This window comes from Stegostoma tigrinum, chromosome 36 (assembly GCF_030684315.1).
Source record: "Stegostoma tigrinum isolate sSteTig4 chromosome 36, sSteTig4.hap1, whole genome shotgun sequence".
Taxonomy (NCBI): domain Eukaryota; kingdom Metazoa; phylum Chordata; class Chondrichthyes; order Orectolobiformes; family Stegostomatidae; genus Stegostoma; species Stegostoma tigrinum.
In genome coordinates this window covers 17,909,146-17,926,332 of record NC_081389.1, presented here as the reverse complement: position 1 = coordinate 17,926,332, position 17,187 = coordinate 17,909,146, and the positions used below count along the sequence as shown (strand labels likewise).

Here is a 17,187-nt window from a genome sequence, read left to right as displayed (position 1 = left end):
ACAATCAACAGATGTCTGATACCCGGGAGACAATTTTAATGTTGTCTTTGGTAGCTGTGGTTTGGAGTGGAAGAGGTTTTGACCATAGTGCACATTTTTTACTCCCAGAGCCCCAGGATGAGTTGCTGACTGACAGTTTTGTTTGGGAAGGAAAAAAAATTCTGTTCTAATTCACTCACTCACATTTTTGGAGGCTCGGCTATTACACATTTCTGAGTGAAATGATGGATTTAAGGGGTGGATGTTTTGAACCCACATACTGGAAGACATGTAGTGATCATGTCCCTGAGGAAGGCGACTGCATCAGAGCAGCTGACCTGTTGGCTGCCAGCACATCTGGCATGCCGAACGGCAATACTTCAAGGAGGGCAAAGTTGCATCTCCTTTTCTCATGAGAGGAAGCCTCTATAGGGAAGCCCCTGTGGTGGTTGTGTGGGAAAATGAATTTTGATCAAAAACTGGCCTGAGTCTCACTCTCATCCTGGGGAAATACCATGCGCTCTACAGAATGCAGAATAAGTAATGTGGGCAATATCTTATGAATACAAACAGTAGCTTGTGGCACAGAAAAGTAGTCCATAGAGGGGCTAAAGACATTAACTAAAGGTGTGCAGTAGCCTGTTAAAAAGGGAAGGACACTTATGACAAATAATTTACACAGTTTAGCTTGAGAACAGCCTTCCAATGTTCCTCAGAGTGTAACAGCGCAACAGGAATTCTGCCACAAATACAATGCTTGATATAGTTCATTACAATTACTATCTAATGTGAATAATTTATGATGCAGGTAGAGTATTCTACACTCCCAAACTTAATGACCATAATTCCAGATTAGAGACTGCGGCATTTTGATCTATCATATTACCAATTCATGTAATGGTACAGAATCTAAAAACTGCATGCTGTTCAGTGTTGTGGCCTTAAGAGGTTATTTTGTCCTGGATTTTTTTTTTGACGAGAGTTTGTAAGGCAATGGTGAAAAGCAGTCCACCAGAATCACTAGACTAGAGATAATGGGAACTGCAGATGCTGGAGATTCCAAGATAATAAAATGTGAGGCTGGATGAACACAGCAGGCCAAGCAGCATCTCAGGAGCACAAAAGCTGACGTTTCGGGCCTAGACCCTTCATCAGAGAGGGGGATGGGGGGAGGGGACTGGAATAAATAGGGAGAGAGGGGGAGGCGGACCGAAGATGGAGAGTAAAGAAGATAGGTGGAGAGAGTGTAGGTGGGGAGGTAGGGAGGGGATAGGTTAGTCCAGGGAAGACGGACAGGTCAAGGAGGTGGGATGAGGTTAGTAGGTAGTGGGGGGTGTGGCTAGAGGTGGGAGGAAGGGATGGGTGAGAGGAAGAACCGGTTAGGGAGGCAGAGACAGGTTGGACTGGTTTTGGGATGCAGTGGGTGGGGGGGAAGAGCTGGGCTGGTTGTGTGGTGCAGTGGGGGGAGGGGACGAACTGGGCTGGTTGAGGGATGCAGTAGGGGAAGGGGAGATTTTGAAACTGGTGAAGTCCACATTGATACCATATGGCTGCAGGGTTCCCAGGCGGAATATGAGTTGCTGTTCCTGCAACCTTCGGGTGGCATCATTGTGGCAGTGCAGGAGGCCCATGATGGACATGTCATCAAGAGAATGGGAGGGGGAGTGGAAATGGTTTGCGACTGGGAGGTGCAGTACTGCACCTACCTCCCCACCTACACTCTCTCCACCTATCTTCTTTACTCTCCATCTTCGGTCCGCCTCCCCCTCTCTCCCTATTTATTCCAGTCCCCTCCCCCCATCCCCCTCTCTGATGAAGGGTCTAGGCCCGAAACGTCAGCTTTTGTGCTCCTGAGATGCTGCTTGGCCTGCTGTGTTCATCCAGCCTCACATTTTATTATCTTATAATCACTAGACTAAACAGCTTGCAAGGCCTTGGGTACTTTTTAAGTTAGCAAAACAAAAGCAGCTCTCACAGAGCAGGTTTTCGAGGGTTTTTTAAAGTTTTTTTTGTTTAGGTTTAAGCAATTGCTGTTTTGGGCTTGAAGAAGTAGGAGCTATTTTTCTCTCTCCCTCGATTATAGCCAAAAGCTGGGGGTTCTCTTCCTCGGCTACTAGATTGCATGCGGCACAAATCTGTTTTTCTGAATTTGTCTTTTTGCCAGAGGGTGTGTTTATGGGATGTTACTAAATTAGGACTGTTAATCAGCAATAGTTACTGTCTCTATTATTCTGTTAAGTTTTCCTAGAGTTAAGTTATTCTAAATTCCTCTTTCTTTGGTTGTATTTTGTCCGTACTGTTTAAATAAATGGTTTTGTTTAACATCGAGTAGTTTAACCAGTTGCATTGCATCTAGAACAAGACATTTTACTTTTACCTTTAAAATAACAATAAGTTAGCATCAAGGCCACCTGCTTAAAATATTTTGAATGGGCCTGGTCTGTTCCATTACAGGTTACTTAGAAATAGGAACACGAATAGGGCATTTACCTCCTCGAGCATGTTCTGCTAGTCAATAAGATCATGGCTGATCTGTGGCCTAACTCTATATACCGGTCATTGGCTCAAATTCCTTAATAACTTTGCTTCACAAAAGTGTATCTAAGATATAAAATTAACAACCGAGCCAGTACCTCCTGCCATTTGCAGTGGGGCTTGCTAGTGGAACTGGGGAGGGTGTAAATTAATGTGGCAGGGGGCTGGGAACTAGCGCATGTAGTGATTGAGAAGATCGATGTTATGTAAAGTGAGTCTAACAGGAAGGACTGGCAGGACCAGGCCAATGAACACTGGTGGTCTGAAGTGTATTTCGCTTAATACAAAGGGTATAATATGTAAAACTGATGAGTTTCGGGCTTGGATTAGGAAATGGGACTACAATGTTAAAACAATTTCAGAAACTTGGTTGAGAGAAAGGCATGACTTGCAGCTGAATGTTCCAGGGTTTAGATGTTTCAGGCAAGATAGAGATAGATGTAAAAGAGGGTGGACTGGTGGCTCAATGGTGAGCACTGCAGCCTCTCAGAACCAGGGACCCAGGTTCGATTCCAGCCTTGGGTGACTGTCTGTGTGGAAATTGCACATTCTCCCTGTGTCTGTGTGGGCCTCTTCTGGGTTCTCCAGTTTCGTCCCAAAGTCCAAAGATGTGCAGGCTAGGTGGACTGACCATGCTAAATTGCCCAGTGTTCAGGGATGTGTACATTAGGTGGGTTATGAGGGATGAGTCTGGGAGGGATGCTCTGAGGGGCAGTGTGGACTAGTTGGACCGAATGGCTTGTTTCCACACTGTAGGGATTCTGTGACTTGACCACAAGATGATGTTACAGACTTTATTCTTTTATAATTAACCTGGGCCAGAAAGTGTGTTTTTCACAAAAGATAGTGAACATGTGAAGCGAGAAATGCATTTTATCTCCCTTCTCTGAAGGGTGTGTGTGTTTTTGAGGCTATTTATTTAATTCAGGATTGTCAGCTTTTATTGCCCATTCCTAACTGCCTAGGAGAAGGCAGCAATGAGTTGCCCTCTTGAATTGTTGCTGTCCTTGGGATAGAGTGGTAAATAGTTATACTAGCATTGCACAAAGCAAGCCAAATCCAACCAATGCTGCATCTTCATTGGGAAGATTTGTCTTGTTTAAAAATAATTAATCATTAATTTTGTGTTGACTAAAGAAACCTGGTCAATGGATTTTTTAATTCTAGGTCTAATATGGGGAAAGCATACCACTAGCTATATCAGGACTTGGGTAAAATATTCAGAAATAGTAAGAACTGCTGATGATGGACTCAGAGTTAACACACAGTGTGGAGATAGAGGAACACAGCAGGCCAGAGCTAGAGGAACACAGCAGGCCAGGCAGCATCAGAGAAGCAGGAAAGCTGATGTTTCAAACTTTCTTCATAAATGTTGTTAAGTTTACGTTGTGGTCTAGCGGGGCACTGGGAGAACAGAATGACAATTCACTCCTGCCATCCTGGTCCAAAGACACATTACAATGGAGAGATCAAACTCCCAAGGAAACATAATCCAGAAATGTTTAAAGTCTTACCTTGGTATTGGTTAAGCTATCAATATCCTTTTTCACTACATGAATGTGCTCCTGGATCTCTCTGACATGGCTTTTGTCTGTACTGATGGCATTTAATGACTGCTGACTTTCTCTCAACTTGGAGAGCACACCTGCAACAGTTGCTCTGGAAAGCAAAATGCAACAGAGATGGGGCTCAGTTACCTGGACAGCTGGTTTGCAATGCAAAATGACACTGACAATGTAGGCGTAATTCCTGCCCAGTCTCAGGTTATCATGAAAATCCCACCTTCCCTAACTCGCCCGAGATGTGGTGAGCCTCAGGTTCACCAGTCATCTGTCATGAGTGAGATAGGACAATGGTGGAATCCAAAATCTACAATTAAACTCACCAAAAATAATTAGGAATCACTCTGGGCACCATTGATTTTCAAAAAGTTCTGAAGAAAAATTCAGCAAATCTCAAAGAAGCTGCACCATTATTGCAAATTAAAGGGACAAATGCCCTGAACACAAACACTCTGATGTTCCATGAATAAACATTGTGTCTGACTGATTTTTGTAATATTTGATGCAAACAAGGGAATTTCAAGGATTTACACTGTAGATACAAAAAGATCCAAATTCTTCCTATTTACCACCCAGTCACTACCAAAGCCAAATTCTCCCTGACACAAGCCTGTTAGGATGACGGTAAAACACACCTTTGGAGATGGGTGGTTGGCTCCTTCAGTCTGTGCACTTTAACACATTTGGATAAGGCCATCGCCTCACTGGTGCATGTTGCCTTCCACACTAATCCATCCTTTCAAATATGCCAACATGGCAACCAGGAGGAAGAGAAGAGACACAGCCCAATTAGAAAACCTTCTAACTTGCGCAAGAAACGTAGGACCAACTGGCCAGCTACCAATATAAGGATTGCTATTACACCATAATTTAATGTTATTAAAATTGCAGTGCGTAGAGTCATACAGTGCAGAAACAGACCATTCGGTTCAGCTAGTCCATAATCCCAAGATAAGCTAGTCCTATTTGCTTGTGCTTGGTTCCTACCCCTCCAAACATTTCTTACTCATGCATTATCTAAATGTCTTTCAAATATTATAACTGTACCCCACATCTAACACTTCCTCTGAAAGTTCATTCCACATGCGAAGCACACTCTGTGGAAACAAACTGCCTCTCTTTAAATCTTTCTCTTCTCACCTAAAAGATGTCACTTAATCTTGAAATACCCCATCTTAGGGGAAAGACACCTGCCATTCACCTATCCACACCCTTACTAACCTGTATAAGGTCACCCCCCCAACTCCTATGCTCCAATGAAAAAAGTCCCAGCCTATTCAGCCTCTCCTTACAACTCAAACACTCCATTCCCAGCAACATCCTGGTAAATGTCTTCTGAACCCTCTCCAACTTAATAATATCGTTCACATAACAGCAACCAAAACTGTACACAGTACTCCAAGAGGGGCCTCATCAACACTTCGTACAATCTCAACATAACATCACAAATCCGAAACTCAAAGGTCTGAGCAATGAAGGCAAGTGTGCTTAATGCCTTCTTCATCACCTTACCTATGTGAGATGCAAATTTCAAAGGATTATGTACCTCAACTCCTAGGTTGCTCTGTTCTACAACACCACCCAAGGCCCTAAAATTAATTATACAAGTCCTACCCTTGTTTATTTTAGCACAATGCAATACCTTGTATTTATCTAAATTAAACTGCAAATGAATGACATGCAGCAGGTTGAATTCAAGATATTGGAAAAAAACGTTGGCGATCGGAGCAAGTTCTTCACACAATGTAGGGAGACACCCCAGAATAAATAGGCAAACAGAAGAAAGCTGTACACATGGCTTCAGGTGGAAAACGAGTTTATAAAATGCATCAGCAAAAGACTGTAGGGGTCTAGTATGGAGTGGATCTTCCCCTCGAAACACATGAGAAAATTAGACGTTGCAGATTTCAAAGCCAGCCTTGGATGGCATACATGGCAGTGGGCAGGGGGGAGAGGAGAGGTAGCAGAAACAGGGTGGTTAGCTCCAGTAGCTGGACACCTGGTTTGCTACACAGAGTGATGCCAACAATATTCCAGTGTGGGTTCAATTCCTGCACTGGCTGACACTAGCATGAAAGAATCTCCTTCTCAACCACTTCTGTCACCTCAGGAAGGCTGACCCTCAGATTAAACCACCACCAGCCATCTCTCCCTCATGAGACAACAGCCCTATGGTCCTCAGGGATGATGATTTATGGTGTATGAAAATAAACAATTTTGGACCAGGACAGAAGACGAGGATTTCATATATTATAAAATATAAATTTAATATTTCTATGCTGCCTGTGTGCCACTCATGACAATGGAGTTGGCTCTTACCAAGCAAATCTGCAATAGCAAAATCACGGGAGTCATTGAATCCCTACAGTGTGGAAGCAAGCCATTCAGCCCATCAAATCCACACAGACCCTTCAGAAAGTAGCCTTCAACCCAGACCCATAGCCTTTGCAGCAATGAGTTCCATAGATTCACTACCCTCTGGCTGAAGGAATTCCTCATCATCTCAGTTCTAAATGACTCTCCCTTCACTGAGGTTAGGCCACTCCAGAAACGTCACCTCCATATCCATTCTATCCAGGTTTTCAATATTCTGTAAGTTTCAATGATATCCCCCCTCATACTTCTAAACTCTATCGCGTATAGGCCCAGAGCGCTCAACCACTCCACATATAACAAGTCCTTCATCCTCAGCTTTTCTCCAACGTCAGCATATCCTTCCTTAGATACAGGGCCCAAAACTGCACACATTATTCCAAATAAGGTCTGACCAGAGCCTTATACAGCCTCAGCAGTACATCTCTGCTCCTGCACTCTAGCCCTCTTGAAATGAATGCCATTGCATTGCCCAAAATAGAAGAGAGCCATAAGACCACTGCATTATCCCATGGTTTGGACTGTTAATCCCCAGGCCGTGTCCCTTTTTGCCAATCTTTTCCTCCCATAATATTCCTCCAAATCAGTCTTGCTTGCATGGTGAGTGTGTCACGCTTGGAATTAAAGCAGACATAGTGTAAGTTTGTAAACTAGTATAAATAATCCAGTTTTGCAACGTGTTAGAGTTTATATTAATAAACATTTGTTTTCTTGTTTCATGATGAAAGCCAGTGCAAGTTACTTTTAAATTAGAAACTGGACGCAGCCAGACATTAAATATCCTAACAAATAAATTGATCAATTTCACATTTGTGAGAACTCATTAAATAGTGGGGACCTGATTTCCAGCAGAGCTGGGACAATAAACTCAACCCCTTATGTCTAACTGAAAAACTTAGAAACTCAACTTTTACATGATCATATCGAAAGTGTGAACTTTTCTTTCTAATTCTGGAGGAAGGGTATCATGCATACATTTGCGTGGAGTCGGGAGATGATTAGCTCAGTTGGCTGGACAGCTGGTTTGCACTGCAGAGTGAGGCCAGAAACAGTGGATTTAATTCCTGCACTGACTGAGGTTACTATGAAGGATTCTCCTTCTCAACTTCTCTTGCCTCAGGTCTCCTGACCCTCCTGTTAAACTCACCACCAGTCATGTCTCTCTCTCTAATGCGAGAGTATAAAATATGACCGTTTTAGCTTTTGTATGAATGTGCTTCAGACTTGGGTTAACATGAATCTATCGTACATTTGGCTTGTGGAGATCTCTCTCATTATATCTACAGAGGTCATTTACTCACATCTGTTTAATAAAGTAGACTGAACAGGTCTTACAGGAGTCAAGATACAATGATGTGGGTGTCGTTCCTTGGACACACCCAATTTGATTCTAAACAAAAAGGTCCAATTGACCCCCCAAAAAAAGTTGATACATGAACAGCACTTTGCTTGATGGCCTACAGGTGAGGACTGCAGCTGAGCTATAAGTAGCCCTTATCTGAAGCTTAGTTAAAATAACAGACCTGAATCCTGAAGCTAAACCAATGAAACATTGTCAAGTCTTTATGGACAATATGAGAGTGGTAACTACAACTGAATCTATGCACTGGATGTACCATAAATATCTTTGAACTGTTTTCCTTTGCAGTTATTTAGCTGGAGGTCTGTTGATTTGAGGGTACAAACAGTGACTCTCTCTGAACGAACAAACTGTGAACATCAACTACTTTAGGAAATGGTGCTATCAGCTCACAAATATTCTGTTCAAAAAGTTTTCAGCTTAATTAGATTATTAAGTTAATGTTGTGATGCTATCCCAAATTGAAACTTTGTCATTTTATCCCACTTTATCCTCTCTCGCAGGCAAACATACAGAATAGCAGGGGAATGCAGTTCTGGCTACCCTGATATAAAAAGGATATTATTAACTTGGAAAGTGTACAGAAAATATTTACAAGAATGTTACTGGGAATGAGGATTTAGGTTATAGGGAGAGGATAGATAGACTGGAACTTTTCTCCTTGGAGCACAGGAGGTTGAGGGGGGTGACCATGTGGACGTTTATAAAATCGTGAGGAGTATAGATAAGGTGAACAGTGAAGGTCTTTTCCCAGGGTAAGGGAGTCCAAAACTAGAGGGCATAGGTTTAAGATTTATAAGTGATGCAAGGGGCAACTTCTTCCACACCGAGGGTGGTTCATATGTGGAGTGAATTGGTAGAGGAAGTGGAAGATGCAGGTACAGTTACAGCATTTAAAAGATATCTGGACAGGTGCTTGACTGGAAAGGTTTAGAGGGATACAGGCCAAATGCGGGCAAATCGGACTTGTTTAATTTGGGAAACGTAGTCAGCACGGACAAGTTGGACCGAAGAGTCTGCTTCTGTGCTACACGAGCCATTCAGCCCTTTGAGCCTCCTGCCGTTCAACAGAACATGGTTGATCTGATTGTGGCCTAAATTCCACTTCCCTTCCTGTTGCCCATAACCCTCAACTCCCTTGTCAATCAAAACTCAAAGCAACTCAGCTTCAAATATACTCAAAGATCCCACTTCCACTAATGCCAGTCACTAACAATTCTCAGAGAAGAAATTCCTCCTCGTCTCCTAATGGTACTGAGACCCCCTAGCTTTAAAACTGTCTACCCTACTTCTAGCTAACTCCGTTAATTGTTTGAGACTTTGAAAAAAGGCACTGACAAGTTGTATATTCTGGTAACTATTACATAATCTTCCCAATAATGGTTCCATTGCCCACACAAAACTAAAGGCTATACACTGTGTGGACTAATAGGTCACTTCACTCAGATGATTCACTCGCAGCGTTGTTGCTTGGCTTCCTTCCCAAAGTCACCCTCTGGTTAGGGGAAGTCAGCAGATGGCATTTGCTATGCAGCTGTACAGATTGTTGCAGCAACAGCCATTAAAGTCACATCAAGCACTATATCCAAATATAGTTTGTGAGGAGCTGGGGAGCGGGGGGGATTATCATCATAATAAAATATGAAATTGCATTTCAATTCTAATTACATTTAAAATTTAATCATTGGTTGGGAAAAGCACTGCGAAGCTCTCCCAAGTGAGATTTTCAGGCTATTCTGCATCAGAAACAGACAATGCCAGAAAACACTCAGCAGGTCAGACAGTGTCAGGAGAATGCGAACGCTAGAGTTCACATTTCAGGTCAATGATCTTCCCAGGGTTCAGATGCTGGTAGACTCTGAGTATTTTTGGCAATTTTCATTTCAGAAGTGGTGCTCTGTAGGGCTTGTGATTTATTCTAGTCAACCAAGTCTGGAAGGGGTCTGTAAGACCAAGTTTTCAACAAAAGATGGGACACATTTATATTGAGTTTCTCAGAAAGCTTGTACATGCGATGGACTATGAAGAAAACTGAAGACTTTCAACTTAGCAAGTGTTGCAGGCAAAGCAAAATCCTAGAGAGATTAAGTATGGAAACAGACTCTTCAGTCAACTCATCCACCTTTTCTGAACCCTTTTAAGTCTCTCAAAATCATTCCTATAGCAGGGAGACAACAATTGCACACAATATTCCGAAAGTGGTCTAAACCAATGTCTTGTACTGCCGAACATGACCTCCCAACTCCTATACTCAATGCACTGACCAATAAAAACAAGCATACCAAACACCTCCTTCACTCTCCTATCTATCTGTGACTTCATTTTCAAGGAACTATGAACGTGCACTCCAAGGTCTCTTTGTTCAGCGAAACTCCCCAGGACCTTACCATCAAGTGTGCCATAAGTCCTGCCCTGATTTGCCTTTCCAAATGCACATTTCTCTAAATTCAACTCCATCAAGCACTCCTCAGCCATTGGCCCATCTGATCAAGATCCCTTTGTACTCTGAAGTAACCTTCTTCCCTGTTCACTATGCCTCCTTTAGTGTCATCTGTAAACTTACTAACCATACCTCCGATAGTCACATCCAAATCACTTATATAATTGATGAAAATCAGTGGATCCAGCACCGATCCTTGTGGCAAACTGCTGGTCACGGGCTTCCAGTCCGAAAAGCAACGCTCCACCACCAGCAGTATTAACCAGATGCAAAGCACTTTGCTTAATGGCCTACAGGTGAGAACTGAAGCTGAGATCTAAGTGCCCTTTGATCTGAAGATTAGCCTGAATAATTGACACCGAGATCTAAAGCTAAAGCAATGAAACATTGTGAAGTCTTTATGAACAATATGTAAGTGGTAATTATAAGTAAATCTATACACTGAATGTACCAACCTCTTGGGTTCAATCGGTTGAAGGGTTATTGGTTCTGAATATTCTTACCAAAATCGGAGTTGTGTCCAGCTATTTGATGAAGGTAGAATTGGGTTCAATTCTCTGCAGTCCAGCAGCATGTCAGCACACAGATCAGTCCCTGAGCCAAGTATCTGAGAATATCCAGCAGCTACTGAACATGATCCTACAACTAATCAACAATTCCATGCCTCTCAGCTCGGAAAAAACACAATGGAGAAAAATAACAGAACATTGGAGCGAAGCCCAGGACTTGATGGTTCACCTCAATTCTCTTTCACCAAGCCACAAATATGTTTTTGCAATATCAGGCATTAATTTGTGACAAATGAGTGAAATGTAAATTCTTAGAACCCATTCTCAGCATCATTTTCTGAGAATGGTTTGCCCACCAGAAATAGAGAAGTAAGTCCCAAATAGTGGGGTTGCTCAATGCCTGAGAATTTAATATATCCCCTCGAAAAACTAAAGCGACCTTCCTGTCAAAAGACTTCTGATCACAATCCATTCTGATGGCACACTTCCCTTTGCTGACCTGTGTAACATACAGCTTTTGCTTCCTGTCGCTTGATTCTTTGACTGGCAGAACCACATGTCAAAACACAAAGGCTAACAGTATCAGTGTCTAGGTTGTACAACAAAGAATCAGATTCCTGCAGTTTGGAAGCAGGCCACTTGGTCTATCCAGTCCACACTAACCCTCTGAGGTGCATCCAACCCTCCTTTCCTATCCCTGCATTCCTATCCCTGTAGTCCACCTCACCTGCATGTCCCTGGTCACAATTTAGCATGGCTTAGGTGGGTTAGCCATGAGAGGAACCTGGAGCACCTGAAGGAAACCCACATGGACACAAGGAGAATGTGCAAACTCCACACAGACAGTTGCCCGAGACCGAACCCAGGTCCCTAAGCACTCTGAGGTAGCAGTTCTAACCACTGAGACACCATGCTGCCCTGTTATTGCATATGTTACACAACTGGAAAGAGCAGAACTCTGAAGACAGGGAGAGAGGGGGATTACGGGTTGGTCAACATCTTGTGCTGCTGTTGAAGTAATGTCAGAGCTCAGCAGGGCTGTTCAAAGGGATTGGAGAAGGAAACCTCTATGGGCAGAGTCAAACCCAGATCCCTGGAACTGTGAGGCAGCAGGTCTAACCACTGAGGCACCATGCCAGTGTGGAAGAAAAGTAACAAATTTTAAAACAGATTAATCTCTGAAGGAGAACTAGTTAGTTTCCCCACCCACTTGTGCATTAAGCATTTAAAAGGCACTGCATCTGTCCTAGTTGTTGGACAGCGATGACCTCTTGCTTTGATTTAGCTCATCTATCAGATAAACACAGGAGCTTCCACCCAACACTCAGCATGTGGCATGTCAATCATTCCAAGGCTTTTGCCTCCACTGATGGATATCCAGTGTAATCCTCACTCTTCCTTGTGAAGAACTCTATGACACATGTCAGCTTTCCATCAGCTTGAAATTCATTCCTCTGCAACTTTACCATCAGAAATTACACTGAAATAGCATCTGTGCTTATTTCTCTCGTGCACAGTTCAGTGAGCTCCCTCTGAATCCTTTTCTCTCCAGGCCTGATTTCTCCTGCACTCCCAAACATGTCTTTCTGATACAAAGAGTCAACTCCACAGTTTTCTGGGGCCCCTCGGAGATTAAACAGCTCCCTCGCTGATCAAAACTCCTCATCCAGACTCAAGATAGGGGTTTGTATAATTGCATTCGAGTCTTAAATAATTTACATGGGTGACAATGGTGTGCCTGTAAACTTTCAACACACCTGCTTAGCACCACTACCGAAAGGAGCCAACAAACACAAGTCAAAAGATACTGTGAAATGTTACTCCCTTCTTTCTAATTAACCTGTTCAGACATGGTATGACACACCTTTGCAGCCGGTACAGTTTGAACTTAGGCCTCCACTGCGCCACAAGAGCCCTAGTCCTTTCTAAGCACTTCAATCGCCATGTGGGGAATTAATTTCAGAAGTTAATCGTCAAAAATTACTCTTTGGGGACTTTGATCCTACATCCTGTCGAACTACTTAGGCAGCTTTTAAATATAAATGCTACAGCAAAGAGATGCAGAAGTACAAGTGAACTTTAGATTAACAACTATCCACTTTGAAGAATCTGAATCAGATAACTCAACAGGAAATGGAGGGTTAGGATCATACCTGTTGGCTTGCTTTTTATGAAGAGGGAATATGATGTGACAGCAAGTTTGAGGGGCTGAGTGACCTGCAACAGGCCTAACCTGACACTGATCTGGTTGAGATGATTCTCCTTAACGACTACAACTATTTTGCCTTCTCACAAGCCGTCCCCTTGTAAATAGATATAGTGCACATTGGCAATTATAAAATTGAAGGCACTGTATACATGGTCCCACTAGGGCCTCACAGTTACCGTGACTGGAGGCCAAATATGAGCTTCAAACCTTACATAGATAAATATTTGGTTAAACAGACCAAGGAATAGAGCTCTTGTGGCACAGTGGCAGTGTGCCTACCTCTGGGCCAGGAGACAAGGGATCATGTCCAGCCTGCTGCAGAGGTGTGTATTAACATCTCACAACATGCAATATTTAATCAGACAAAAGAAAGAATGCAGGTCACTGGGATTATGATATGGACTAGACACAGCCTAATTGAATGAGTCAGCAAGTTTGAGGGGCTGAATGGCCTGCACCTGTTCCCTAATCCAAACCCAAACATCAATCTGGTAGAATGATTGCCCTGCTTAACTTCTACAACTATTCTGCCATTGTACAGTGCATCTTGTTGACTGCACTTTACATTGGATTCCTCCAGGTGATGGGGTCTGGAATTGGGGAAGACAAACTCAAGAGTTAAAATGCTTTCTCAGGAAATGAATCTGTTTGAAGGACATAATGGTTGACAGCAGTACGCTTTCAACTCGATGGACATACAGGGGCTGGAAGGCGCACAGCATCAATGACAACGTTGTAACATAGGAAACCTGATAGACATAGGACAGATTTTGCTCTGGGCTTGATATTATCTTTGGCAATGTGCTGCCAAGGATGGGAGACTGCAAGCTAACAGTCAACTGATTCTGCAGCTGACTAAAGAGGTCAGATGAGCAAAAGAATAATCAGTAATCTCTTGACGTTTATGTAACTGTAAAATACAACGTTCTGTACCGAGGGCCAGATAACTTCTGAACAATAATCACTGTAATGAAAGAACATTTGATTGGGAATCCACATGGACAATGTCATCAACCATTCGAGTACGGTTGTGAAAATGGTTCTGCCCAATACCTCGCAACTTAACTCCACTGAATGCTTACATTCTGACATTCAGTAAGGGTAGGACTGGGCTTGCTTATTTTTTAATTCTCTCAAGGGATGTAAGGTCAGAATTTGTTGCCCACCCCTTAAATACCCTTGGCTTGCTTGGCCATTTCAAAAGGCAACCACATCACTGTGGGTCTGGAGCTACACGTAGGCCAGGCTAGGTAAGGATTGCAGACTTCTATCCCTAAAGGCCATTACTGAATCAGATCAGTTTTCACAATGACATCACCATGGACTGCCATTACTGAGGCCAATTTTATTAACTGTGTTTAAGTTGCACTTAGAATACCACGTACAATTCTGGTTGCTCCCCTATAGGAAGGATGTTGTTAAACTAGAAAGGGTGCAGAAAACATTTACAAGGATGTTGCTGGGAACGGTCGGTTTGAGTTATAGGGATATGTGGAACTACACAGCAGCTCAGTGATTAGCAATGCTGCCTCAAAACACCCAGGACCTGGGTTTGATTCTGCCCTCAGACAACTGTCCATGCGGAGTTTACACATTCTCCCCAGGTCTGCATGGGTTTCCTGCAAGTGCTGCGGTTTCCTCCCACAGTCCAAAAGTGTGCATGCTAGGTGGACTGGCCACGCTGAATTGCTCATAGTGCCCAGGGATTTGCAAGCTAGGTGGATCAGTCATGTTGAACTGCCCCAGTGATGAGCTGACTGAGTAGGGTTAGCCATCGGAAATACAGGGTGACAGGGATAGTGTTGGCGGGGTGGGGGAGGGAACGGGGGTGTGGGGGTCCTGGGCGGGATACTCTTCAGAGGGCTGGTGTCAGCTCAATGGGCCAAATGGCCTGCTTCCTCACTATTCTCTGATAGGCTAAAGCTTTTGTCATGCTTCTTTTCATTTCCTTTTCTCCTGCATGAAATTATTTCCTGCTGTATGACACAAGCCAGTTGCACTCAGATAAGTCTCTCGCATAACAGTTGCAGGACTGTGTTGGCATAGCATTTTTTTATTTGTTCTTAGGATGTTTATATCAGTTTGTTGCTTATCCTTGGATGCCCTTGCTAGGGTGTGGTGAAGAACTGCTGCAATGTCAAGACATCAAAAAAGTTTTTTGTAGCACTTTTGATACAGCCAAGCCACTTGCTAGGACCACTTGAGGGGATAATTAAGAGCCAACCTCATTGCTATGGGCCTGGAATCACATGTTGGCCAGATTGGGTAAGGACAGCAGAATTCCATCTTTAAACTATATTGGTAATGTATTTTTAATGAAAATCACTAAAGCTCATTCATGAGTTGACTGTACGCTCCCAAAGCTCTCGTGGTGGGATTTGAACTTGTGACTTTGGAACATTAGTCGAGACCTCTAGGTTTCATAACACTGTTGTCAGAGAAAGTGGTAGAGGTGGGTACAATTACAACATTTAATAGATATTTGGACAGGCACATGAAGAGGAAAGGTTTAGAGGGACATGGGCCAAACACAGTGAAATAGGTCCAAAACAAGAACATAAATAAAGTTGTTGGAAAAGCTCAGCAGGTCTGGCAGCATCTGTGGAGGAGAAAACAGAATGAACGTTTCAGGTCCGGTCACCCTTCCTCAGAATAGGTCTAGTTAAGCTTAGGGAGTTTGGTCAGCATGGACAAGTTAGACCAGAGGGTCTGTTTCCATGCTGTATGGCTTTATGGCCAGCTATTCCCATAGTCTTAATCCTCTCATTCCCATGGTGAAGCATGGGCATTAGGAGAATAGCAGCAATGTTACTGAGGTACCAAGGAGCGGCATGAGAAAAATAACAACAGCAAGTTGTGTTTAGATCCCTTCCTTCCTTCACACAGGGAAAAGGTCTGTAGAAATTTACATTCTGAGGTGGTATCCTAGCACCAGAAAATGACACATCAAGGAGGAAACGGCACTCCAACCATCAAGGCTGTTTCTGCACAAATGATGGTAAGAGCTATCATTTTATCAAGAGTGATTTCTCAGACAAAATTCAATTTGTAGGGACGGGGGAGGTGGGGTCGGAGAGATGTTTTCACAAAATACCGTCACCCCAATTTACCCGGGGTCGTCATTTTCTTGCTGTTCTAGATTCTATGGATCTGGGAAGGAATGTTTAATCAAGATGTTGCAGCTATTGGAGTGCAGACAGGCTCAACAGGTCAACTTAGTATGTTTGGATATTGTCAATCCTGTCCCATTCACACTCAATGCTGCAAACCCAACTCTATACTAGTACGCTGCTTTTATAAACATTTGCTTTCCCCTGACCTCTGCTACATTCTCAACATGGCTCTGTGCACCTGACAACCACAATCCTCTAATGCATCTGGGTTCATCACCCCTCGGTACAGTAACTGGTCTGCCCAAGACCTTAAGAAACTAGAGTTGTGAACACAGCCCAGTTCATCACACAAGCCAACCTTCCACCCACTGGCTCCATCGACACCTCCCGCTGCCTTGGGAAAGCAGACAACATAGTCAAAGACCCCACCCACCCTCGTTATAATCTCTTCCAACCTCTTCTGTTAGGCAGAAGATACAAAAAGTTTAAACACACATACAAATAGATTCAAAAACTGTGATGAGACTTCTGAACAGACCTCATAAATCTTGAATTTAATGCTGATCTCGTTCTTTGTGCACTTTTTGCATCCATATTGTATTGTTGGCTCTGTTCTATCACCCTAGTGCAATTCTAATGGTATGATCTGCCTGTACTGTACAAAGCTTTTCACTGTACAGTACGTAGGTACATGTGACAATAACAGACCAAATCAAATAATTATCAGGCTAAGTGAAAACTGAGCATCTCAAAACAGGGAAGTTGGGGGGGGGGGGGGGGGGGAGAGATTAAAAAATAGCTTCACGAAGGATATCCCAGTCAACAGCAATCAGAATTTAGGAAACATCTGTCCAGCTAATCTCCCTCATGAACTGACAACCCAACATACTCATGAAAAATCCTTCAACACTGGATATCTCAACATTCATAAGATTTTTGATAAACAGATGTCTTCAGGTTATCTTCTAGGATGAGGAGGTTTAGCGTAAACTCAGAATGAAACTGAAACTGACTCAAAGGGTCACCCACTTAATATTAAAATGAAGACTTGTTTCCACTCAGGGTAGTACACCTGTGAAATTCTTTATGCAGAGGACCTTCAAAGTT

The 17,187-nt window shown here is 43.1% G+C and overlaps 1 protein-coding gene across 4 annotated transcripts in view; it reads right to left on the bottom strand.

Annotated features, from left to right (window-relative positions):
* Nucleotides 1-17,187, bottom strand: part of LOC125446902 (protein ERGIC-53-like) — a 75,357-nt gene that overhangs the window by 6,832 nt on the left and 51,338 nt on the right. For all 4 annotated transcript variants that reach the window (XR_007246489.2, XR_007246488.2, XM_048520893.2 and 1 more), the window contains one exon: nucleotides 4,029-4,173. Coding sequence is in view for 2 of the 4 variants with exons in the window: in XM_048520892.2 (XP_048376849.1) it covers nucleotides 4,029-4,173 (145 nt within the window). In the remaining 2 variants the exon portion in view is untranslated. The remainder of the gene's footprint in view (nucleotides 1-4,028; nucleotides 4,174-17,187) is intronic.